Source organism: Suricata suricatta, chromosome 8 (assembly GCF_006229205.1).
Source record: "Suricata suricatta isolate VVHF042 chromosome 8, meerkat_22Aug2017_6uvM2_HiC, whole genome shotgun sequence".
Classification (NCBI taxonomy): domain Eukaryota; kingdom Metazoa; phylum Chordata; class Mammalia; order Carnivora; family Herpestidae; genus Suricata; species Suricata suricatta.
The window spans coordinates 42032391-42058301 of record NC_043707.1 but is presented as its reverse complement, the minus strand read 5'-3'; the positions used below and the strand labels follow the sequence as shown (position 1 = coordinate 42058301).

At 47.6% G+C, this 25911-nt stretch overlaps 2 protein-coding genes across 15 annotated transcripts in view; one reads left to right on the top strand and one right to left on the bottom strand.

Moving 5' to 3' along the window:
- Positions 1–3456, top strand: part of BCL9 (BCL9 transcription coactivator) — an 83046-nt gene extending 79590 nt beyond the window's left edge. For 11 of the 12 annotated variants that reach the window (XM_029946671.1, XM_029946664.1, XM_029946672.1 and 8 more), the window contains one exon: positions 1039–3456. In XM_029946671.1, the coding sequence (XP_029802531.1) occupies positions 1039–2156 (1118 nt within the window). In that variant the 3' untranslated portion in view covers positions 2157–3456. The remainder of the gene's footprint in view (positions 1–1038) is intronic. The other variant, XM_029946673.1, reaches the window with a different exon arrangement.
- The window catches only part of ACP6 (acid phosphatase 6, lysophosphatidic), a 37367-nt gene continuing 14874 nt past the window's right edge, over positions 3419–25911 (bottom strand). Inside the window, exons 9-10 of one of the 3 annotated variants that reach the window (XM_029946677.1) lie at positions 23923–24088; positions 23126–23321 (exon numbers count right to left, since the gene is read on the bottom strand). In XM_029946677.1, the coding sequence (XP_029802537.1) occupies positions 23199–23321; positions 23923–24088 (289 nt within the window). In that variant the 3' untranslated portion in view covers positions 23126–23198. The other 2 variants (XM_029946678.1, XM_029946679.1) reach the window with 2 other exon arrangements.

Here is a 25911-nt window from a genome sequence, read left to right as displayed (position 1 = left end):
CCCTGATAGACAACGGCGAATCTTCTCACATGCTTTTTGACAGCCGCAGACCTCAGCGGGTGGAACAGGCTGAGAAAGAATACCGTCGATAGAATGGAAGTGTCTGCAGTAGAGGAGGACAGCAGTTTTGTATCAGTTTGAGTTCGCCTGTGCTTATTAGAAAGCAGATTTCCAGATAGTTCTTTTCCTTATAGAAGTTCTGATGCGTCTGTGTGCCTGGATGGGTTCTTTTTTCCCTTTTTGTGGGGGGTTCGGAGCAGGGAGGGTCCTCCTGGATCAAGACTGAAACCAGTTTCTTTTTAACATTCTGATTGGACAGCTTGAGTTTTTAAGTGTTTTTTGGAAGCGAGCTCTGACCACAAGCAGCCATGGGATTTGAGACCGTGGCAAGCTCCTGTTTCCTAGCAAGCACCAGCCTCACCATGCACAGTAGTAATTCCATAGAGAAACCAAGTACTTAAATGACCCAGAGACTGTAGAAACGGCATGCTTTCCTTCTCTGTTAAAAGCTACGTTTCTTTAATGTTTCATACCCCCTGGAGTTTGAAATGCTCTCTCCGCAATGCAATCTGAAAAGATAATGCCAAACATCAATTGGTAAAGGCCCGTTTGGTTTCCTTGTTATTATTTCTGATCCTTGGACTTGTAGGATGGATCAACCCTGTTTCTCCAGAGAGGACCATACCTAAATCATTTCAGACAAATTCTTTTCTTCTGTATGAAATGTTTCCAGTGAAGACTACATTGGTTTGCATGTTAATTTGTGCCTTTTCACACGGGAGACTTTCTTCCCGAGTGTTTTCTATATACTCTTAGTCCTACAGTTTAAGACTCCGAGGATAACCTCTCGTGGAGCTGTGGGGTGTCTGTGCCCCAAAACGCGGTTAGATCTTGTAGAGGGCAGGGATTTTGTGATGTATGTTTTCCCAACAGAGCACCTTGGGCATTTGATGTTTTGTTGTTGCTGATTGGATTTATTACAGTTTTTTTAAGTTGTTCTCGGTTAAGGTGATTCCTTTGATATCTTTATTTTTCTAGGAATGGGCATTAATACACAGAATCCTCGAATTTCAGGTCCAAACCCCGTGGTTCCGATGCCAACCCTCAGCCCCATGGGAATGACCCAGCCGCTTTCTCACTCCAATCAGATGCCCTCTCCGAATGCCATGGGACCCAACATACCTCCTCATGGGGTCCCGATGGGGCCGGGCCTGATGTCACACAACCCTATCATGGGGCACGGGTCCCAGGAGCCTTCGATGGTACCTCAAGGACGGATGGGTTTCCCCCAGGGCTTCCCGCCAGTACAGTCTCCTCCACAGCAGGCTCCGTTCCCTCACAATGGCCCCAGTGCGGGGCAGGGCAGCTTTCCAGGAACCATGGGTTTCCCAGGAGAAGGCCCCCTCGGCCGCCCCAGCGCCCTGCCCCAGAGTTCAGCAGATGCAGCACTTTGCAAGCCTGGAGGCCCCGGGGGCCCCGACTCCTTCGCTGTCTTGGGGAACAGCATGCCTTCGGTGTTTACAGACCCAGACCTGCAGGAGGTCATCCGACCTGGAGCCACGGGGGTCCCCGAGTTCGATCTGTCTCGCATTATTCCATCTGAGAAGCCTAGCCAGACTCTGCAATATTTCCCTCGAGGGGAAGTCCCAGGCCGTAAACAGCCCCAGGGGCCTGGGCCTGGGTTTTCGCACATGCAAGGGATGATGGGCGAACAGGCCCCCAGAATGGGACTGGCACTACCTGGCATGGGCGGGCCGGGGCCGGTGGGAACTCCGGACATCCCTCTTGGCACAGCTCCATCCATGCCAGGCCACAACCCAATGAGACCACCAGCCTTTCTCCAGCAAGGCATGATGGGACCTCACCATCGGATGATGTCACCAGCACAATCTACGATGCCCGGCCAGCCTACCCTGATGAGCACTCCGGCTGCTGCCGTGGGCATGATTCCCGGCAAGGATCGGGGGCCTGCTGGGCTCTACACCCACCCTGGGCCTGTGGGCTCCCCAGGCATGATGATGTCCATGCAGGGCATGATGGGACCCCAACAGAACATCATGATCCCCCCACAGATGCGGCCCCGGGGCATGGCTGCTGATGTGGGCATGGGCGGATTTAGCCAAGGACCTGGCAACCCAGGAAACATGATGTTTTAAGCTGCTAAGATTGGATGTGCCGGTCCTTGTCAAGATGAGATTCCAGGTCCTGAGAGCTGCCTTGGGGGGGGTTCCAGGAGTACTGTTGGTCATGCAATAGGAGAACAGAGACCCCGAGGGCTGCTTTGGGGGAGGGGGGAAACTCGAGAATGTATGGATTTACCTGAAAACAAATGATTCATTTAATCAACAGGTGTGTTTTTTTTAAGATTTATTTTTTAAAAATTATTTTTGTGGACTTGGGTATCCCGTGATGGCACCTACTTTTGGGAAATCTGTAGCCTGTGCTTCGAGAATTGCCATCGGTCATGTGTTGCACCGTTCTCTGTATGTTTACGTCCTTTGGACTGGCTTCTCCCAGGATTCTTTTCTGGTTTTGTTTTTTTGTTTTTGTTTTTGTTGTTTTTTTGGGGTTTTGTTTTTGTTTTTGTTTTTGCTTTGGGCTTTATTTTTGTGTACTGTACTATATTGTAAAAGGGATTTTAGCAGAGACTTTAGTCTTTGGGACAAGAGAACAGGAATGCTGGGCTGTTTACTTTAGGTGGAGAATCCATCTTCAGACCTTTGGACTATTTTCTTTCAACTCCAGTGTATAGAAAAAAAAAACCAAACTACGACCTCAGAGCAGAGTATTAATGAAAAGCACAAAAAAAAGGAACTAAGTTCAGCGAGGGGTGGGGGGGGAGGGGGGAGATTTTTCTTTTCAAAAATAATGACGCTTAGGACGTTTGTTTTTCAGTTCGAGTGCTCTCCAGCACTGTCTGTCTCTCCCAGTCTGCACACCCACCTTCACATTTTTCTCTGTTTCCCTCCCCTCCCCCCATCTCCTTGGTTAAGTGTGTCTCCTGCCCCTGTGGCCCCCCGACTGGCGACCCCTGCTTTCCTCCTCTTTCCCTTTGGCAGCTGCAATACACGGTGTTCTTTTGGGGAAGGAAATCTAACGAAGCCTCGCCTTCCAGGAGTGTCGTCCCGGCTCCGAGAGGGAAAGGCGTGTGCTTGGGATGCTCCATGGTCTTCTGCTCCCTTTCTCTTCTTCCCTGACACGCCCTGCCCTGCCCACCTTGTTTTCTGTTCTCCTTTCATTAGGAATTCCCAAGTGAATTTTATCTGTGTGGGAGTGGAACAGATGCTAAAAGCTATCCAGGATTTCATTTTTGTTTTTGTTTTTAATTTTGTGGTTCCTTCCCTCCCCTCCCCCTCCATGCGTAAAACGTTCTGTGTAACCTCCATTAAATTTGGTACAAAACCACTCACCAGAGCTGTGGTGTCAGAAAAATAAAATATATTGTTTCTTACAAAATGGAATGGCCTTTTTTGTTCATTTGGGTTCCTGTGTTGGTTGGTAGGGGGCGTGGTGGCTGCCACGTGGTCCAGAAACGTAGTCCACTTTGTATGGGAGTTGGCTGATGAGGAAGGCTAGCGAAGGCTCCAGAGCTGCCCGCCCAGGCGAAGCATCTTCCCTGCGGGCGAGGAATAATGAGGAATAAGCAGCTGGGGATTTATTCTACCCACTGGTCCTGTCCCAGTCTCGATAGCCCGGGGATAGGCAGAAGAGCAACTCCCAGCCCCAGTGCTGAAATGCACCTCCGGATGTCAGGAATGGCCCTTTCCAGGAATTTCTGTGAGAGCCAATTTAATGGCGTGCAGTAATTAAGGCTGAAGGTAGACTTTCAGGCATTTGCATAAGCTATGAAATGCCCCTGGATCTTGTTAAGGTAAAACATTCCTACTGTCCCTGAAAACCGTGGGTTTCCACAGTCCGTGGGTTTCTGCGGTCCCTTCTGTCTCCCCTCCTCGGCTGCCTGCTCGTCGGGGTCCCCCCACCTGGGGCCCTGCTCAGTCTGCGCTGAATTCAACACCCCCGCCTCTAACCACACACATGCCCCCAGCGCACAGCGTGCATCCTGCATGGCACATGTCTGAGTTCGCGTTTCTGTGCCTTTGGATTTGTTTTAGCGGGTGGATTTCGTTAGGTCCTAGGCGTTTATATAAAGCTGAGCGAGTGGGCGTCTGTGTGCAAGTTCGTTCATACGTGAGAGAAGTGAGGCACTGCAGGTGCGGAGTCCACTGCAGACAAACTTGGAAAAATTGGGCTCTGCTGGCGTCCTACAGTCGGGAGTTTTCCCTGTGACGCTTTCCCTCCCCCGGTGGGCAGCCGCCCTGTCTTCTCAGTTAACACTAGAGCCCCAGACAACAAAAGTGAGAGGACTGGCTCCACACCTCCCCCACAGGCACCTCCATGTGTGATCTCGGGCAGATCTTTGAGGGTCCTACGAAGTAGGCAGTAATCATCTCCTTTGCGGATGAGAAAGCTGAGCTCAAGTTTAAGAATTCTGGCACAATCGGATCTATTCAGATGGTCCTGCGTGGTAAAAATTTTGCTGGGAGAGCGAAATGAGGGTTTTGTTTCCTGAACTTAGCCATATTCCTAGGTCCTCTGCCTTTTTTTTTTTTAATAGTTTATTGCCAAGTTGGTTTCCCTATAACACCCAGTGCTCTTCCCCACAAGTGCTCCTCTCCATGACCATCAGGCTTTGATATATATAGAAGAGAGCAGAGAAAGCGAAGCATGGGGAAAGGAGAGGAGAGCGCCCTAAGGAAGGGTGGGACCTGGTGTTTGTCCACTGGACTGGCTTCTTGGGGAGTCCCGCTCCCTGTTGCACCTAATGGGGCTGTGCTCACTGATCGTGCATGGTCCCCTTGCTACTGTCCCTAGGAGAGAGCCGCAGGACGGGAGTGCAAGAGCAGGTGGCCCATGCTGGAAGAGGCTGGGTATATGGCCCTGCTCGCGCCGCCCCCTGCTGGACACGTGCAGCAGTGTAAATGCGCTGCCCACTTGCAGAGCGTGGCGTTTTGAAAGGACCTCTTCATAAATCTTCATTCATTTACATTGTCAGCAGATACCAACACCATTTCATTACAATGATATCTGATAAACTAAGTTCATCTGGGGTTTGAACAGAACAATTTCTAATTTACTAAGAATGCTGTGAAATAAAATCACATTTGAGAGAGACTGGATGCTGTTGCAGAGAGAATTAATTTTTAAAAATTAGCAGAAGGTGGATAAAGATACTTCACGTTAACATAATCCGGCGAAAGCCCAGCCAGTCTCCCCGCAGTTTGAGGACTGAATGGAAGAAGTGCCATAATGCTGTGTTACTACTTCATTTCGGGGGTAAGTGGTGGGGTGTGGATCACAGCATTATTTCTTAAGGACTAACAGAGTGTGGTATTTTTCCCCCCTAAAACAGCGGGAAATAAAATAACCTTTCTTAAAAGGATCTGCACTTATAGATGAAAATAACTGAGAGGTCTTGTGAAGGGCGGGGCATGAGAAAACAGAAATTCTAAAACAAATTTACAGATTTTAAAGCTACTCTTTTTAAAGCCGGGCCGGTTAGCTCAGTTGGTTACAGCGTGGTGCTAATAAAGCTACTCTTTTTAAAAATTCATCCAAAATTTCTCCCAGCCTTCTTCCTCCCCTCCCATGCTGTCACCAGGGCCAGGTTTCATGGGTGTGCGACCCATGCAGCTGCCCAGGGCTGGGGCTTGGTCTGCTGTCACCTTTTGAAATTCTCAATAATCGTTGGATAGGGGACCCCACACTGCCCTTCTGCACTGGGCCCCACAGATTGTGAAGCCGGTCCGGGCTGTTGTAAACTGGACAAGTCACGGCAGCCCCATAGTGCCGCTGGGCTCTTGGCCTCAGTCCTTCCTCCTCCTCCCCAGTGGCAGGGGTACCCCAAGCAGGGTGGTGCTTGTGTTCCGTTTAAACGTTCTACACTTTGGTCATTTCCTTTTCTGAGTCCTTGCAAAGGGCCAAGAGTTCAGGAAAGCTGTATTTAACAGAGGACGTGTTGCCTTAGCAACCACCATCTAGAAAGTGTGTGTCCAGGCCCGTGCTGAGGCTGGGATGAGGCAACAGGTGCAGAAATTGATCATTACAGTATCACACGGTCATTACCGTGGTGAAGGTGCAGGGTGCAACAGGCCAGAGGAGAGGGTGATTTTTCCTGGGTGGAAGATGGTGGTGGATCTTTAAACGGGCCTGCCTGTTAAAACTGGATGGGTGCTAGAAAGGAGGTGGAGGTAAGAAAGGAGCAGAGGGAGAGAGGTCACAGAGAGCCTGGTGGCCCCACTGAGGAGCCTGAACTTCAACGTTTAAGCAAGGCATGCAAGTGATCAGCTTGGTCCTTCAGGAAGAGTGTGCTGCGATGTTGGAGACAGGCTAGGGGTGGGGCGGGAGAACACAGGGAGGTCACTTGCAAAGACTTGCTTATTCTGCAAAACCCGGAAGCTCACAGACTCATCTCTTTTGCTTTAAAAACCATTAGATTGAATTGTATCTACTGTGCTTGTTTAAAGAACTTGAGCCTTACTGCCGCTTTCTTTTCTTTAACCCAGACAAGCATTGTTTTTCAAAGTCACAAACCCTTGTATTTAAGAAAAGTCATGGTATCTCAATTTGGTGGTAAAATTCTAATGATACATCTAAAGCAAACAGTTAGCAAAGCAGAAAGACCAGTTTGTGACCAAATATTTTACACTGGAGAGAGTTAAATAAATAATAAACTAGGTTAAAAAGAAGATATGTTATGAGGATTGTAGAAATAAAAAATTTTCTCTCTCTTTAACAGGGCTCTTTAGCTGGGTTCCTGTAATAGACTCCACCTGTTTTCTGCCTAAAGGTGACCACACTTCAGCTGTTAACTTTCTGGCTCAGTGCTTAGCTGTGCTTGGCAACTGATACCGCTAGAGGAAGGTGGTGAGTATATGATCCCAGACACAGTAGGTAAAGAGAAGGTTCTTGAATGATTTCCTCAAACATATTTAAAGCATGGAAACATTCAGCTTCTTCACCAAACACACCAGAACTGAACCATCCCTTGCAAAATGCCCCCTCAGAGCTCAGAGCAATTGTGAAAGACCCTGGGATTCCAAAGAACGGGTTGAAAAAAAATCCCAGCCCTAGTAAAGTGCAGGTCTTCGCCCTGGACGGGAGACAGGGACAGGACTGGGTTGACACTCATCCCTGGGAGGTTTGGTTCATACCATACAGTGAGCCCACAGCTCTATCTATGCTAGCCACCCTCTTCCTTTCCCCAGCATCTGGAGCTGGACTTGAGCGCAGAAGGAACTTGCAAATCTTAATGGTATCCAGTGTCTAATTAGTTAGCATTCAGGATGGATTGAAATGTTCAAGATTTTTTTCTTTTTTTTTTTTTCTTCCGCAGCCCAAGTTCTTTCCGTTAAAGGTTCCTCGGAGCCTGTTTATTTCTCATCTTTACCAAGCTTCCAGGAGTTTTTATTTTCCCAGCTTCTCATACAGAAACGTTCCGTGAGTTTTCTTTGCCTGGAGACTCGTGCCATCCCCACACGTCCATCTGATCGAAGCGCGCATGCTCAGCTCTCGGTGGTGCCGTAAGGGCTCGGGAGTACTGGCCTCCGGTTGCTAGGTTCTCAGCATCGAATGCTGCCAAGCCGGGCCCAGCACCTTACTAAAGACTGAGTCATCCCCACTGCGCTCAAACCAAACATATTTGGGGAATCACGAATGACTGTGATTTCTTTCTTTCCCCAACGGCAAAAGGTCTTCCAGGCGTTGGTGAAGTTCTTTATTCTAGCTGTCACTGGTTGTGCTATTAACAATTTTTGCACACACAGATGTATTTATACAAGTGTACATGTACCTTTAATATACTAAGGTATGTAAATAATTAAATGCCACTTTGGAAATGTCAACACCCTGCCGTGAAGATTAGTTTGTTTTTTCCTTGTCAGTGAAGCTGGAGAATCCCTAGAATCCTCTTCATTCCTGTTGTTCTCAGTGCCTGCATGGCCTCTAACAGGCCGTAGCAACACCAGTACGGAATACAAGGATCAGATCCATACAAAGTACCAGGCATCACTGGGCCCCGGAAAGAAAGAATCTGTAGCATCTGTGTGACAGAGTCCATGGTCTCAGCAAGGACTGTTATAAGAAGGTCTTACCATCACTTAATCACATGATATGAAGGTGTAGGAGTGGCCTGCAAGGAGCGTGCATGCGTCTCATGGAGAAGACACATGCTGGCAATGACTATAGAGTATGACCATCTTCTAGTCTCTGCATCACCATATCCATCTTCCTATCACATACTGAAATAATTACGGAATTAGCCAATAAAGACAGACCATGGCTATACAGAATGAAGGTGGTGGTCTTGTAACCACTTGTGACCCCCCCCCCCCCGCTTCCTGCATAATTAAGAGTATTTAAGAGTCCCTAATGGTTTGCATCCCTCCTTCTCTGTTTGAAACTATTTTTCCCCTTCCCTTCCCCCATGGTCTTCTGTTAAGTTTCTCAAGTTCCACATATGAGTCAAAACATATGATATCTGTCGTTCTCTGACTGACTTATTTCACTTAGCATAATACCTTCCATTTCCATCCATGTTGTTGCAAATGGCAAGATTTCATTCCTGCTCATTGGCAAGTAGTATTCCATTCTATATATAAACCACATCTTCTTGATTCATTCATCAGGTGATGGACATTTAGGCTCTTTCCATGATCTGGCTATTGTTGACAGTGCTGCTATGAACATTGGGGTATATGTGCCCCTATACATCAGCACTTCTGTGTCCTTTAGATAAGTTCCTAGCAGTGCTATTGCTGGGTTGTAGGGTAGTTCTATTTTTAATTTTCTGAGGAACCTCCACACTGTTTTCCAGAACAGCTGCACCAGTTTGCATTCCCACCAACAGTGGAAGAGTGTTCCCATTTCTCCACATCCTCGCCAGCATCTGTTGTTTCCTGAGTTGTTCATTGTAACCACTCTGACCCATGTGAGGTGGTATCTCAACCTACATTCATTTCTTAACTTCTGCTTCCAGCCTTCCTCTTTTCCAGTCTACCCTCCACATAACAGCCAGAGTGATCTTAAAAAATATAGCCCACGTACATCAATTCCTTCCCTAAAAATCTTTACTGGCTTCCCAGTACAATTCATATAAAATCTAAGATCTTTCACATGGCCCCCCAGGACCCAGGCACCCCTCCAGTTTCACTTCATGCCCTTCCACCCTTCCTCACCACACTCCAGCCAAACCACTCTCCTCCAGCATCTCCAGTGTGCCAGGACTCACACGCACTTGTCCCTTGGACTAGCACGCTCTTGACTCCAGCCATTCCCCGTGGCTGATGCCTTTGCCTCCTTAGATCCCAGCTGATTTGTTGCCTCTTCAGAAAGGCCCTTTCTGATCACCCATCAAAACACCTGCCCATCCCCACCACACACACTCACCATTTTGTATCACAACATCCCATTTGTGTCCCTTATAGCAATTGTTCATTCTATTTCACCCACTCGATGAAGTCAAGAGCTGAATTTTTCTGGCGTATCGCTTATTCGCTAGCATCTAGCATGGTGCCTACGTTCTAAGAGGGACCAGTAAATATCTGCTCTATTAATGAGAGAAACGAAGGGTCCGTGTGAGTTAGGTGGCCAAGGAAAGCTATCATGGTGGTTCTGGTACTTGAGGTGGTCTGTACAATAAAGCTGGGGGCAGGGACAACACACATGAGGGAATGGAAGAGGGGATGAACGGGGGAGACAATCAGACCGCCTGACATTTCAGGGAAGTGTCCCCAAAGTAGTCAGTTCTGTAATGGAATGAAATTGAGATGGGACAGAAAGAAGAATGGCTCCAAAAGCCAAGAAAAAGAATCTCATCTTGATACAGGAAACAGCAGAAACCACTCTTTGGTCTAGATCCAGGGAAGTACACGAAAAAATAATTACTGTATACAATGGGTCTGGCGGGGCCACGCAGAATGGATTGAAGCGAGGGGCAGCCCCAAAGCTGGGAGAGCTGGCTGGTGGCAGGCACGAGTCCTCCAGGGTTGAGGATGTGAGGCTGCTGGTGACGGAGAGTGAAGGGTGGAGCCAAAAAAGCTGTGAGGGAAGAAACCCCAAGAGTTCATCAGATACTAGGGAAAAGAGGAGGGAGGAATCAAACAAGACACCAAGATTTTGAGACCAAGAAACTGAAAGAAGAAATCAGGGTGTTGGAAAGGACCAACTTCCTACCCTGCAGTATCCCTGGCAGACGGGCATCCTGTAACAGGCGGCCATGCTGTTGAATGTCATCAGTTCTAATATTTAGAAAATTCTACACATAGGGGTGCCTGGGTGGCTTTGTCGGTTAAGTGTCCGACTTCAGCTCAGGTCACGATGTCACGGGTTGTGAGTTCGAGCCCTGCATCAGGCTCTGCACTGACAGGCAGAACCTGCTTCAGATCCTCTGTCCCCTTCTTTCTCTGCCCCTCCCCCGCTCCCCACCCTCTCAAAAATATAAACGTTAAAAAAAGAAAGAAAGAAAATTCTGGACACAATGAGTCAGGCTTCCTTTAGCTCTTTGACCATTCCGATTTTGCCCCTAGGAGTAAATACAGAATAAGGACAGTTCATACTTCACGTGCCAGCCTTCCAGATATTTGAAAACAGTTATTAGGTCCCTCCTAATTTTCGTCAAGACCCTTGAGGTCTAGTTTTGAGTTCCCTAATAGCCCCCATGGTTTTATTCTGTTTTATTACCGTTTATAAACCTCTTAAAAGTATACTGCTAAGAACTTAAGACAGTAGTATTTGGTACCCTAGTAATGTCTGATAAGCACAGAGCACAGTGAGACTGTTGCCTCCTTTTATCTAAACTAAGTTCCTCTCATCGGGCAAAGTTCGCCTCCCTCCCTTACTATGGGGTTACTTTGGGATTTTAGGGAATGAAAACCCCAAGATCTTTTTCACGTAAAATAAACTCCTGCCCATAATTCCATGTATTTTTTGCTTATTTGTTTTACTCTGATTCAGGATTTTATAGTTATTCCTCTTTAATTTCAATACTAATTATGATCCATTATTCTAGAATCTTCAAGTCCTTAAAATCCTGTTCTAAAATGCTTGGCATTGGTTCTCGCTGATTTTTGTATCAAAAGCAAAGATGTTAAGATTTACATCCAAGTGATGAAAGGGTCCAGAATAAAGTCCTGACGCTCACAAAGCTACATTAAAAAAATTTTAACACTTATTTATTATTGAGAGACACAAAGAGACAGCATGAGTAGGGGAGGGGCAGAGAGAGAGAGAGGGAGACACAGAATCTGAAGCAGGCTCCAGGCTCTGAGCTGTCAGCACAGAGCCCAACACAGTACTTTAACCCACGGACTGTGAGATCATGACCTGAGCCGAAGTTGGACACTCAACCAACTGAGCCACCCAGGTGCCCCTTAAAGCTACATTTTTAAAAACCCATATGTTTTTATTGTGGTAAAAGAAATAAATACATAACAACGGTTACCACTGTAACGATTTTATGTGTATGGTTCTGCAGCACTAAATACATCCTGCCAGGCAACCATCACCAGCATCCATCTCCAGGACTCCTTTCATCTGGCAAAACTGAAACTCCGTCCCCAGTAAACAATGAGTCCCCATTTTACCCTTCATCCAGCCCTAGCAACCACCATTCTACTCTCCGTGTCCATGAATTTGACCACTCTAAGTACCTCATATAGGTGGAAATGTACAGGCTTTGTCCTTTTCTGACTGGCTAATTTCACTTAGTAAATGTCCACAAGGTTCATCCGTGTGATAGAGTGTGTCTAGGGTTCCTACCTTTTCCAGGCCGCGTAGTACTCCACTGCACGTATCTACGTATCTACCACTTTTTATTTTATTCCTCTGTCTGCGGACACTCGGGTTACTTCTGCCTTTTTGCTATAGTAAACATGGGTATTCAAATATCTGTTGGAGTCCATGCTTTAACTTCTTTTCTTGTTAACTTTTTTTTTGCTTAAACTTCTTTTCTCTTTTGACTTCCTTTTTTTTAAATGTTTATTTATTTTTGAGAGAGAGCACAAGCAAAAGAGGGGCAGAGAGAGGGAGACACAGGATTTGAAGCAGGCTCCAGGCTTCTAGCTGTCAGCACAGAGCCTGATACAGGATTTGAGCCCACAAACTGTGAGATCATGACCTGAGCTGACGTCGGACGCCTAACCAGCTGAGCCACCAGGGCGTCCCTCTCTTTTGACTTAACTTCAGAGGTGAAAGTGCTGAGTCAGGGCAATTCTAAGCTTAAATTTTTGAGGAACTGCCAATACTATCTCCCAAATGGCTGTATCATTGTGCCAGGATGGAAAAGGGTTCTGCTTTTTCCACCTCCTTATCAGTATTTATTATTTTCTGGGTTTTAAAAATAATAGCTATCCTGATGGGTGTGACATAGTATCTTACTGTGCTTTTGATTTGCATTTTCCTGATGACTAAGATGTTGAGTGTTTTTTCATGTGCTTGCGGCCATTTGTATGTCTTCTTTAGAGAAATGTCTATTTAAGTCATTTGCCCATTTTGAGCTGCGGTGTGTGTGTGTGTGCGTGCACATGCACGGGCATTGAGTTTTAGGAGCTTTCTTTATATACTCTGGATAGCAATCCTTTACCAGATATACGGCTTGTAAACATATTCTCCTGTTGTATGGACTGCCTTTTTACTCTGTTGACAGTGTCCTTTGATGCACAAACATTTTAAAATTTTGATGAAGTTTAACGTGTCTAGTTTTTCTTCTCTTGCCTGTGCTTCTGGTGTCATATCCAAGAAATCATACCTGAATCCAAGGTCATAAAGCTTTTCCTCTGCTTTCTTCTAAGAGTTTTACAGTTAGAGCTAACCTTGAGATTGACATCAGTTCAGTGATTTGTTAATCTTTAAGTGTACTTTTACAATCACTTATAAGTCTGTTATCATCCAGCTCACATTTTCCTTCTACCTATTAAGTAATTGATTCTTTTATTTATTTTTTTAGTTAGAATGTGCAAAGCTAGGAATGATGGATATGGCAGCAAACTGGTCAGGGATGGTCACATGTGGTCCGCACCAAGTTCAGAGTTGACTAAAGAAGTCAGACACGAAACAAGTGATTACAAACATACCTAAGACACAACAGAAGACAAGGAAGTTGCCAACAGGTTAAGACTGGGAAACATAAACTGACGTAAGATTTTTATCACGTTTCTTGGGAATATTTGACCTATTGGTCTGTTAACCCAAACAGAAAAGGGATAGTTTACTTATGGACTTTTACTTGCTAAAGAATCCATGCTAGGGCCTGGGTGGCTCAGTTGCTTAAGTGTCCAACTCTTGATTTCAGCTCAGGTCATGATCTCACAGCTTGTGAGTTCAAGTCCTACATCAGACTCTGTGCTGACAGTGTGGAGCCTGTTTGGGATTCTCTGTTTCCCACTCTCTCTGCTCCTCTCCTGATCAGGCATGCACTCTCTCTCAAAAATAAATAAACTTAAAAAAAAATTATGCAGAACAAAATACTCCCCTAAGGGAAAAAAAGAACCAAGTCTAGGCTACTGGGGACAAAGAGCTTTTGGTCTTTAGATTCGGCAGTCTCTCATTTTATGGGTTTGGAAAAACTAGGACCACATTTGCCTTTATATTTTGGTTGTCCTAGACTAAAGATCTGAGAGAATCTTAACTTTTCCTAGACTTCTCTGAAGTGACATCTAGAACTTTTTCTCTGCCTCAGGACATTATGCATCTGAACTCAATAGCAGCAACCAGGTGCTTTGTGCTCATCTGTCTAGGGTTTTCATCCATCCCAATAATGTTTAGCTATTTTTTTGGCTTGAAGATGGTTTCCCTTCTTAGAAAATACTGATTAGGGAAGAGAGAAGGATCTGGAGTTAATTGGTTTCATTTTGTCTTTCCTCTATGAAATCCCTTTCCCCAGATACTGGGCTTGTTTTTTACTTTTTCATTATTTTCTCGGGATGTAGCCCAGAGGCCCTTGACTTCCCCTCCCTGCCCTGCCTCACACAAGCCTCTGGTAACATGGGTCAAAACTGGGGAAGTTGGGAAGCCAGTGCTGGTTGGGTTTGAAGAAGTGCTCAGTGTGAAGGAATGATGTAGCATCAATGTGCAGACAGCTGGAAATAAGAGCAGGGGGAGGACAGGTTTGGATTCGCTATGGAAATGTGAATTCCTCCACATGAAGCTGAGCATGCATTACCTCTCCATGGAAGTGAGAGAAGAGAGAACCAAGTGGAGAGCCAGGAACTAAGCCATGAAGGATGGGCACCATCGGAAGGAGGGGAGGAAATTCCAGGGAAATAAACTGAAATTTGTAACATAGGAAAAAACTTTAGAAATGATCCTCACCCACCTCTCTCATGTAACTGATGAGGAAATGGTAGTCCAGATGAAAAAGAATCAATCAGTCCTGGAGGTAGCTAAAAAAGTAGAGAGATGCATAAATCCTGAGGGGCTGGGAAAGTGGATTTCAAGATACAGGCGTTGGTCCACAGGGCCAAATGCCACTGAGGAATTGAGGAAGGTAAGGACATTAAGAATGGCTTTCAGAATTGATTGGCCTCTGGTCCCCCAGAGGGCATTTCCGGTTAAGAAATGGAAGCCAGATCTCCAGGGTAGGGATCAGGGAAAAGGGTTTGGGTATGAGAGAGACAGAGACACTGAATTATACACATTCAGTAGGTTTGGCAGTACTAGGCAAGAGAAATAGGATGCTGGCTAGAAGGAAAGCAGAACTAAAGTTTGAGATAATGGAAATATTATTAGGTCAGGAAGAAAGGAAGCAATTGAGTGGAAGGGATCAAGGATATGAGAGAACTCAGCCATCCTTGATAGGAAGATCACAAGAAGATAAAGAACCAGAGCATGGATGGAAGCAAGCTTCAGAGAAGGGAAGACACCAAAAGGAAGGAGGTACCACATGTGGTGAAGGAGATGGAGCCAAAGGGGACAGAGGTGAGGCTATGGGGAGAAAACCAAGCTGACCTCAAGGTCAAAGGTGCGGTCTAAGTCCCGCCTCTGCCTCTTGGGAGATCACTGGCTTTGATCTCTCAGAGCCAGCTGCTTTACATTTCAATGTCACAGAGTTTTTGAGGCTGTGCCTAGTACCAGCTGAGTTACCAGAGCATCTTTGAGATTTACCCCAGAGCTCACAAGGCAGAGATCTGAAACGGCTCTGCTGGTGAGTAGATGCTGCAAGCTTCACAGATGTGCTGGCTGGGCAACAAGGAAGTTCTGTTTGGAGTCTGAAACTTTCTTCTTTCAGAAGGGAGACCAGGGAGCCCTCTCGCTGCTCTCCTGAGAGGTAACCCAGAAAAGCCTTAGAGACAGTGGCACCAACCACAGTGGACATTATGAGATGGGACGGTGACAGCAGCAAGAAGGTGTTCGCAAGGGCTGCAACTCCCCGGGGCCTCCACGCCCAGCTGGCTCAACACAGTAGACTCTGCAAGGGTTATGGTGAGGTCGCCGGAGTCTCAGGCACTTTCCTCTTCACTCCTTAACGTTCAGACTCATCAAATGAGAGGACCCAACCCCATCCCTGACCACATGAAAAGACAAATGAGGCCTGCCTCTGACTCAGACTGTTCACAGGGAATGAAAGATACTGTGGAATCCCAGACCGTGGATTCTCAGGGTGGGTAGAGACTTGAAAAGCCATTTATTCCAACCCTTTGGGTGGGGTATGAGCCTTTCCAACACTCTGGCTAAATGCCAATGTGAACTCAAAATCCTTCTGCGACAGGAGCCCTCTGAGGTAGTAGCCCAGTTCGTCCATGGCCAGCTCAGATTATCTCGAAGGTTTTCCTTACATTGACCCAAGGTCTCAACGGCCCTGTAGCCCAACAAATATTTTATCAAATATGTCCTCAGCCCCTTTGATCCCTCCCCTCGATGGTCTCCTGTTGGCATGTCTGTCTGTCTCTGCTAGCAGGTCTGGCTGCCACGTCCGAGCGCAGGTCTCTGGGCACCATAGGGGACTGCAGGGTGGAACAAGACCGTCGCCTTCAATCCAGGTGCCAGTGCTGCCACGGCACACTTAGAATTTTGAGGAACACACCATCCTATTGATTCACACTGAACAAATGGCTCACAACAACCCCTATCCTGTTGTGGGCAATTGATTTTGAGATCAAGAACTTTGTATTTATTCCTGGTAAGTTCCATCTCATAATATTTGGCTCAGGATCTAAATTAATTAATTAATTAAGAGAGAGATTAGCATGGACCTATCCAATATACCTATCATTTATTCACTCAGTCATTCAGTCATTCAATAAGTGCTTTCTCCCAGTTTTATGTCTTTAGTAAGTGTGTCCAGCCTGCACACCCTCGTTATTCAGCTGTACTTTTTACATGGATTATTGAAAAATATGTCCAAACGGGCAGAGGCCTACCGGACACCACAAAACACTTCCCTGGAAAACGACTGACTACTGAATTAGTTACTTTGTTAATTCAGCAAATACACTGAAATTAAATATATGTTGAAACCCTCCTATGTGCCGGGTCCTGGTGTACGTGCTAGAGAAACAACCAGCAGTGAGCAAACCAGACAAGATTCCTGCTGATTGCAGAGGGGGAGACAGAAGATACCGAGAATAATAAATAAGCGTGGCCGACATTTACTGAGTGTTCCCAACGTGCCAGGTATTGTTCTAAACACTGAACGTGTTTGCTTTTCACAAAATCTTGGAAGGTAGATACTCTCACGATGCTCATTTTCTAGAGTGAGTGTACTGAGACACAGAGGAGTGAAGTTACTTGCTCAAGATCATACAGATTCTACAATATGGACCATCAACCTAGGCAGCCCGGCGGTAGGGCCTGGGTGTCTAACCACCGGGATTCTATTGTGGCTTCCACAAAAGCAAATGCTAAATTAACCATACACATAAACACATAAGGAAAAAACGCACATGAGAGAAAATTGCATTCAAGCTGATGTCTGAATGGCAAACAGGAGCCAACACCTCAAGATCTGAGGGGAAAACAAGAGGTAGGGGATGAGGTGGAGGGGTGGGCAGGGGTCCTGTCATGTGGGGCCTTGCAGGCCAGGGAATACAAGGTAGGGATTGGGGGCATAGGAATTCAACTGGTTATGAATATGCCTGTTTGGGTATCCAGCCAACACATACCCATCTTGTCCACAGATATACTGGGAACCGTACCCTTTCCTGATCCCTGATCTCTGACCCAGGAAGCCCCTTTCACACTCTAAGCAGTTCCCTTCCAGCTGTCACCCTCAGTGTGGCAGCACAGATGTACTCTGAACGTACAACCAGGATTCAGAGTCCATTAAAGCTCCTTCATGCTACAGGGCCTTGGCCAAGTCACAGGCTCTCTGATCTTTCCATTCCTGGGGACTTTTCCCATTGCTCTGTGACATTACCTTACTCCCAGAACAGAACCACTAAGGTATTGGGCATCTGGGGACACTTTGATTTAGGGAGCACTCACTCAACTTTTCCCCTTTCCGATCTCTTCCATCCTTGTCTCCACGAGGCCCAGGTAAGCTGTATCTAACTTTATGCATCTGGCTTCAGTTACTAACTGCTCCAGGGACTGCTCTCATCTCTCAGAAGCCCTGCTGGTTTGACCCCATCAAATTCTACTTACCCAAGTGTTATACAACCCTCCCCTTAATTACACACTCAATCAGTTCCTTCCGAGCTCAGCAATTTGTGGTCTCTGGGCATCCCCCAGCTGCTTTTCTGGAAGGAGCTCCCAGACTGGGCCTTGGCAAGCCTCCGAAGCACTGACTGGGTTTCTAAGGCCACAGTGCCCAGAGTTGAAAGCCTTGCTGCTATTTCACACTCTATTTCCTTCCAAATTAATTCTCTGATGAATACTGTCCTTTGCAGTGATTCAGTGCAGGCCATTTCCTTACATCTCTCCTTTACCTTTGAGACGCTTAATCTCTCTCGGATCCAGATTCTCCTCTGTGGAAAGCCTGCCTCAGAGCAAAAGGCCTTGCTTCCCCAACCGGTCTAAACAGCCCTGCCACCACCGGCCCCAACCTCACAGCACACTTGCTTTACTGGTTTACCTGGGCCATGCCTTCGATTTCAAAGCGCATACCTGCCTTCTCTAAAGACCTCCACACCACCGGGTGCGACTCAGACTTCTGGGTATATGGTGAGCCACCAAATCTAGTTTCTTCAAGGCCCAAACACTTGAAGATGTAGATTCAAATTTGTTCTTGACCAGTTACCATGTTGGAGACCTTCCATACAGCTCTTTTGTTTTCAGTCTCTACCATGTGCTCCCTCCCACTCAGAGAGCATCGTCATGCTCAGTGTTCTGACGGAGGGAGGCTCTGTCCAAGATCACAGGGCCCAGGAGAGTGGTAAGGCTGGCATCCAAATCCCTAGCTCTTTACTCCAAGGTAGGTACTTTCCCCATCCCAGGAACGGCGTAAACAACCCCAAAGAGTCACCAGGATCTTCTCACCAGTGGCACCCTGTCCGGCACTGGGTGCCCATGCTTCAGGCACCCCCAGGGGAATGCTCAGAAGAGGCTTTCCAAGGAGCAATGGGAGCGATGCCTTACGTTTGTGTAGCACTCTTCTCACGTCATTAAGTGCATGGCGTACCTGATCAATGAGAAGAGCCCGGGGAGAGTTCTGTGAAGGCGGCACGATATTAGAGCCTCGTTTCACAAATGAGGATATCCAGGCTTGTTCCCGGAAGTTCACGGACTTACCCAAAGTCACACCTATGGTACACACAGAGGTAGGACTTGAACTCGCAGCCCATGATTCCTAGACCAGTGCTCTCTCAAATTCTGATATTAGTTTGGATCTTTTCTTCCAAAATGGAGACTGTGGGCCATGCCACCCCATCCCAACTCCAACCTTCAGGGAAGCTTACATTTCAAAAGCCAGGTCGAGGAAAAGGAGTCCTGGGAAGACCAGCCTTTTACTGAGGAGTGTGCTTTTCAGCTCTCTCTCTCTCTCCCTGCCCTTAGATGGGGACCAGGTGCCTAGAGGCTGGCGGGGTGGAGAGAGCGGGTCGGAACTGAGAGGCCAGTCCCCTTGGCCACTAGAGGGCAGGGTCGGAACGGAGCACACAGCCCTCTTCCTGGAGAGCTCCCCAGCCCGGCAGAGGGAGTCACGCTTTCCCTAGCAGCCCCAGGGTTGAAGAAGGATACGTCTCTGGCAGATAGTAAAATATACATGAAATAGTTGTTCTTAACCCCTCCCGCCTCCTTTGCAGATAGATGGGCAGTGCCCTCAAGGATTTCAGTGAAGAGAAGGCCGGCCAAGAACCACGTGGAAGACCGGAGTTACTTACAATAAATACAAGCGAGCCAGCACGCCAGGCCCCAGTGCCCCAAGGACTGGGGCTGGGGCGCCACCCGCTCTGCCCCCTCTGCACGTGGGCCCTTCGGAGTTTCCATCCCCTGGCTGTCCTTCGGAACTACTACACGAAACTATTAAAGGGGAATCAACACACAGCAGTGACTGGCCTTGTCTAATACCAGTTTTCTCATCTCAATGCCTGCCCGACACCCCAAAGCTCGGGAAGATAAGCCACGAGGCCCTCAGGAGGGTCTTCCAGGTGAGTTCCCGCTGGTGTGAATCTACCTGCGCAGGCCCAGGGATGGGGGAGAAGAAAGACCAGTCTACTCCACCCAGGACACCCCCCTCTCTGTCCACCCCCCAGTCTCTAGGGCCATCCGAGGAGCAACCCACCCTGCAAATCCTTTTAACCTTAACAGTACTCACTGAAAAACATCAAGAGAAAGGAGTCAAGGCCAAGGACAGGTTAGGAGTTTATGCAATGCTTTTCACATCTATCCTGAGGACGGATTGTCAGGTAGGCAAATATTAACATGCCTATTTAATAACTGACAAAACACAAGCTCAGAGAAGTTAAGTGACTTGCCCACGGCCTCGTAACTGGTGAGTGAAGGAGTCAGGGCTCCCCGGTACACGCAGGCACACTCCCCCAGGGAAGGGGTAAGAGAGGAGGCACTGTCTGCAGAGAGGGAGGCTGGGAAGTGCACTCTCACACTTCCCTCCCAGGTGAGGAAGCCTGCCACAGCTCAGACTCTGGAGGGCTGAAATCACAGAAAGGCAGAAAAGGCTCTCTGAAGGCTCTTACGTTTACTCAATTAATTCTCACAACAACCCTAATTAGTTGGTATAATCATCTCATTTTACATGAGAGGCTCAGAAACTCCTGTCCAGGGGTCACAAAAAAGCACAGAGTAGTGTATAATTTGAACCCAGAGGAAGCCTGGGTGTTTTCCTTGACTCACTGCTTCCCCCTGGTGGTGCGTGAGGAAGCGTGCACAGAAGCTGCCTTTGTGCCAGGCACAAACAAGGAGAGGGATCTCAGAATCCATTCAGTAAGGGCTCCTGGGTGGCTCAGTCAGCTGAGCATCCAACATCAGCTCCGGTCATGATCCCATGGTCTGTAGGTTCAAGGAGCCTGCTTTGGATATTGTCTCTCTCTCTCTCTGCCCCTGCTCATTCTCTCTCTCTCAAAAACAAAGCCTCACTGAGAGAGGAAGGTAACCACGCACGTGTCTAGGAGAGCATTCCAGGGAAAGGGAATAGCTTGTGCAAAGGGCCCGAGCCGAGGCGAGGCTCACCTCACAGCTATGAGGCATACAAGAACAGCAGGAAGGCTCATGCAGATGGAGGACAGGGAGGAGACAGGAGACGATGTCATAAGGTCTTGAAGACCTTTATAATGACTGGCTCCTTCTCTGAGATGAGAAGCCAGGGTGAATTTTGAGAAGAGGTACAGTGTCTGTGTTTTAAAAGAAACACTGATGCTGAGAAGTTGGGGGAGAAGGAAAGGGCAGAAGCAGAGAGGCTCTGAACAGGTAAGACATGATGCTGAGACTAAGTAGCCATGGATATCTTGAGAAGTGGTCATGCTGGACAGTTTGAAGAGAGACACAATAGGATTTCCTGATGCATTAGATGTAACACACGAGAAATGGGGGGGGGGCAGCAAGGGAAATTCCCAAGTACTTAGCCTAAGCAACTGCATGAGGTGGTACCATTTAAAACTAGATAGGGAAGCCTGTGGGACAAGTAGGTTTGAAGAGGAAGACTTAAGTTTATCGTGAACAAGGGGAAGTTTAATATACATCAAATATCTTAAATATCCATGTAGAGATGTTGAGTAGACAGCTGGAAATGAGACTAGAGTTCAAGGGGAAGGTCCAGAGTGAAGGTATAAATTTAGGTATAAATTTGTGTAAAAAATATGTTGAACTATGGAACTGCTTGAGATCACATAGGGAGTGAAAAGGTAGAGGAAAGGTAGAGAAAAGATCCAAAGATGAAACCCCGAGATACTCCAACACCTAGAGATTAGGAAAAGGTAGGTTTAGAAAAAATTAAGTAGTTGAGAAGTTGGAGGGAAACCAAAAGAGTATCTGTCATGGAAGCCAAATGAAGAAAATATCCCAAGACTGATGATGAGAAGCTGAGTGAGCTCGGAAATTGGCTGTTGGATTTAGCACTCAGAGGTCGCTGATGAGGCTGACAGGAGCTGTTTCCATGCACTGGTGGGGTGAATACTTCATCACAGTTGGCTCAAGAGAGAATGGGAAGAATCAGAGTATAAATGACTCTTTTGAAAGGTTTTGAGAAGTTCTGCTGTAAAGGGGGAAAGAAAAGTAGCATAGTGGGTCAAAGACATGGGGAAAAATTGTTAAGACGATTTTATGGCATATTTGTAATGCTAAGGGGAATAAGTAGGGTGGGAAGATAAAACAGTGGAGAGAAAAGGTAATTGTAGAAGTCAATGCAAAGCTGGAGGGTTGGCCTTAGATAGGGGTAGGGAGGCTTCATTCTTAGTAACAAGAAGGAAGGCCTTATGGGTACCGATGAGGTGGGTTAAGAGATTTGGTGGTGGTCGGGGATGAGCAATCTGCTGAGTACTTTTGCTTTCTTGGTGAAATAGGAAATATAGTAATTAGCAGAGTGAGGATGGGGAGGGGACAATGACAGTCAAAGATAGATATGAATAGACTCAAACAACGAACAGGAGAGACTGATAGAACTTAACTGACCAGACACAGGAAAGTGTGAGAAGAGAAGGAAGAGCATGGATTTCTGGTTTAGCAACTGAGTGGATGGTGGAAGGTCTTCCATCTGGATACAGAAGTCTAGGGGAGGAGTAGGTCTGAGGAGAGAGAGCGGTTTGATTCTGACACTGAAAGTCTGGGGCCTATGGGACATCCAAATGGTCATGAGTGTCTGAAGGTCAGATGAAAAACCTCAGATAGAGAAATAGGACTGGGAGTTGTCAACATAGAGACGGTTGGAAGTAGAGAGGGCTTTGTGATTGCCTGTTTTTCCCTAAGAGCTAAAGAGATCTGTTGGTTTGAGATCAGAGCAAGTTTGAAAGAGATTCTGGGGAAGAATGAGAAAGCTGATAAGGAAATAGAGGGACCATCAGGCGCCCTGGGGGCCCAGTTAAAGGTGCAGTTCTTATGCGGAGTGGTTGCAGCCCGCCACCCCAGAGCCCACATCCTTGCTCAGTCAGAAGCCGAGGATCCATCCTGCACTTTCCAGCTGGGTCGCCACAGCAGGGCTCCATCTCCCTGACCAGCAACAGCCCCTGACCTTCAAGCTTACCTTTTCCCTACATACAGCACCCTTTCCTCCTTGCTTGACCTGGTTAACTCCTACTCACCTTTCCTACTCAGCACAGGACCTCCCTAGCAGCCTTTCTTAACTGCTCCTCCAGGAATTTCTGCTCTGTACCCAAGGAGCCCGATACACCTCATCACAGAATGTAACATACTGCATTGTCATCACTGACTTATCTGCCTCTCCCACGGTGCAAAAACAACGTGAGGGCAGAGCCTTTCCACCTTTATAATGCCCACGACTTAGTAGGTGGCTCAATATAGGTTTGTGAAATGAAGACAGGAAAAAAGAACTCGAGTCCCGAACCAACACAATTCTGCAGGGTCATGACAAGTGCTTCTGGCCATGGAAATCAAGCCACAGAATAGGAAATGCCCCTTTGGTCTCGACGTTACACCTCTCCTCCTTCCAAGAAGAGACCTCAATACATTCTATCTACAGGAAGGAAACAGCCTTGTTTCCTGCCTCCCCCCACACGACAACCAGAGGCAGTGTGTTAGGCATTTTATTGAAAACCCAACGCATCCTGTTTGTATAAATCAGTCACTCTCCATTTCCAGGTTCAATCACGGGCTTGAGAGCAGAGTGCGTGGTAGTTTTCTGGGCTCAGGGTGTAAGCGGACAGCGTATTTAAGAACTTGTCCAGGGGACAGAGCCGATCGGGGCACCCTTTTGGCACCTGCTCCTGTGGGAGAGACAAAACTCAGCAGGGCTACAGAGGCCCCTGGTCTGCTGTTCTCAGCTGCACACAGAGGCCCGAGGGAGGAACTTGGCCCAATGGTGTGTGCGTGCACACACGTAACAGCCAGGAAGACCCCACAGACCGGTCAGCTTCCGGAACAGGAGCACATGCCCTGCTTGAGGCGGTCGCTCAAGAACTAGCTTGTTGCACTGACTGGGGAGACGCAGTCACATTATGTCCTTGAGCTGGGAGGGTGAAAGGTTGGGTCCTTGGGCGGGGTGGCGGGTCATTAATTTTCAAAACAGCCTCCTGGTCAGGGTGTTACCTCCTGGCAGAGACACTCAGGAGACGAGGAGGGGGCTTCTGTTCTAGAAGGAGTCCCTAGCAGACTTGCAATAAGGCCCAAATCCCAGCCTGCCACCGTATTTCCATTTCTGCCCTGTCCCTGGGCCATGGCTGTGAGTCACTCTATCAGGTCTGGAGAGCTGACGGTACCAAGGAGACCCCACCGGGCCCAAGGACGGAGACCTGGCACTAACCCAGGTGAGCGGGGTTGGAGGAAGGGGGGGCCCTGCCCCACCGAACCGCACCTCACAGGCCTTACCTCCCCGCGGTAATAGAGCTGCACGAACCACTCCTTTGACTCCCGGTGCTGGTAGAGTTCCATGGTCAGATCCACAGCAAACGGGGGCCATTTGTGGTCAAAAATGCCCAGGACGATTAAGAGAGGCATGAGGGTCACGTCATGAGCCGCGTAGAGGTAGAGCTTTCTGCAAGGGGGAGACCACTGTCCATGGGCCTTTCCCTCAGGGCTCTGGAGGCCAGGCAGCCGTCTGCCTCCTTTCAGTAAGGAGTAACCTTTGCCTCAGGTAACACCTAGAAACCAGTGAGACGGCGGGGGAACCCCTATTCTCACTCCCAGACTTTCATGAGGGATCCCCACTGGACTGGCTGGCCTTTCCCTTCCTGCCCACCTGCTTGCCCGCCTACCCCCCTCCCCGACTCCTCCCCGGGTGAGTTTTGAAGGCGAAACTGAGCATGCGTAGCTTAGTCCCACCGGTCTCCTCTCCTCGGGATATGTGCCGGCCGGAAGCAAAGGTTCTTGCTGCTCTCGGCTGTGTGAGGAGTTTAGTAGAGCACGCTCCCCTCCTTGCTGGGGACGCTTGCAGTTTGGGGGAATTAGGTCCATCTCAAAGGAATACTAATCAGCCTGTTTGGCCTTCAATATATCCTCCAAAGGGCTTTTAATCAGGAAGAAAGGTGCCATTTTTATCTTTATCTGCCCATCCCCTGTATCTAGCTCTTTAAAAAGATCAAGGGTTTCATGTGTTGATTTTTTCTTTTTTTGTCTGAGAGTGAGGCATACACATGTGTGTGAGCAGGGGAGGGGCAGAGAGGAGAAGGAATCCCAGGCAGGCTCTGCTCTGTCAGCGTGGAACCCATCGTGGGGCTCTAACTCAGGAACCATGAGATCAAACCTGAGCTGAAACCAAGAGTTGGATGCTCAGCAGACGGAGCCACCCAGGCCCCCCTGTAGTGTTCTACAGATCCAAGGTCAAGGGGGGCAAGGTGGCAAGTGCCATGAGAAATGTACTGTCAGTGCAGGTGCTGGGAAGGATGGGGAAGGGCACTGCCACGATCTGCTATTATAAATCTGCCCCAAAGTTCCCGGATGTTCCTGCTCCACCTCACTGTCCCCTACTGTTCCTGCACTTGTGAGTGTCTGGCTATGGCATGATCTCTCTCTAAGGAAGGCTGCCCTCAACAGTGTTTCTCCCACAGTTGGTGTGTGTAATCCCTGGGGATCTTGTTAAAATGCAGATCATGAGTCAGATGGAAAAGGACAGATACCTTATGTTTGCACTCATAGGTCTAACAGGAGAAACCTAACAGAGGACCATAGGGAGAGGAAGGGGGAAAGAGAGTTGGGGAGAGAGGAACACAAATCATGAGAGACTACTGAATACTGAAAACGAACCTAGGGCTGAAGGGGGAGGGGGAGGGAGGAAGGGGGGTGATGGTCATTGAGGGGAGGCACTTGTGGGGAGAAGCACTGGGTGTTATATGGAAACCAATTTGTCAATAAACTACTATAAAAAATAAATAAAACAGGACATATAAAACAAAATGACATAAAAAAGAATGAATATGTCAAACAAATGTAAATAGTATAAAATACTTGTTGAGTATAAAACTTAAAGACTACATAAAAATAAAACCCATCTATGTTTGATATACATAAAAAAAGAAAATAAAATACAGGTCCTGATTCAGTCGGTCAGTCCGAATCTAACAAGCCCCCTGGCAGCGGTGGAGCTGTCCACCCGTAGGTCACACCCTGCTCAGAAGGTGCCCAGGACCCAGTGTGTGCCCCCAGCCGGGTTCTGGGCACCACGGAAGTGGCGACAGAGGTTCAGACGCTACTTCCAAGGTTCAAAAATGCCTAGAGGTATCACCCCTTCTACACACTCCGTGAAGGTGTTCGAACTAAATGATCTATTAAGCAATCATGTCAGCATAGTATCATAATTAGCCACTCTTTCACACATGTTCAACTAGAAAGAAAGAGAGAAAGAGAGAAAGAGAGAAAGAG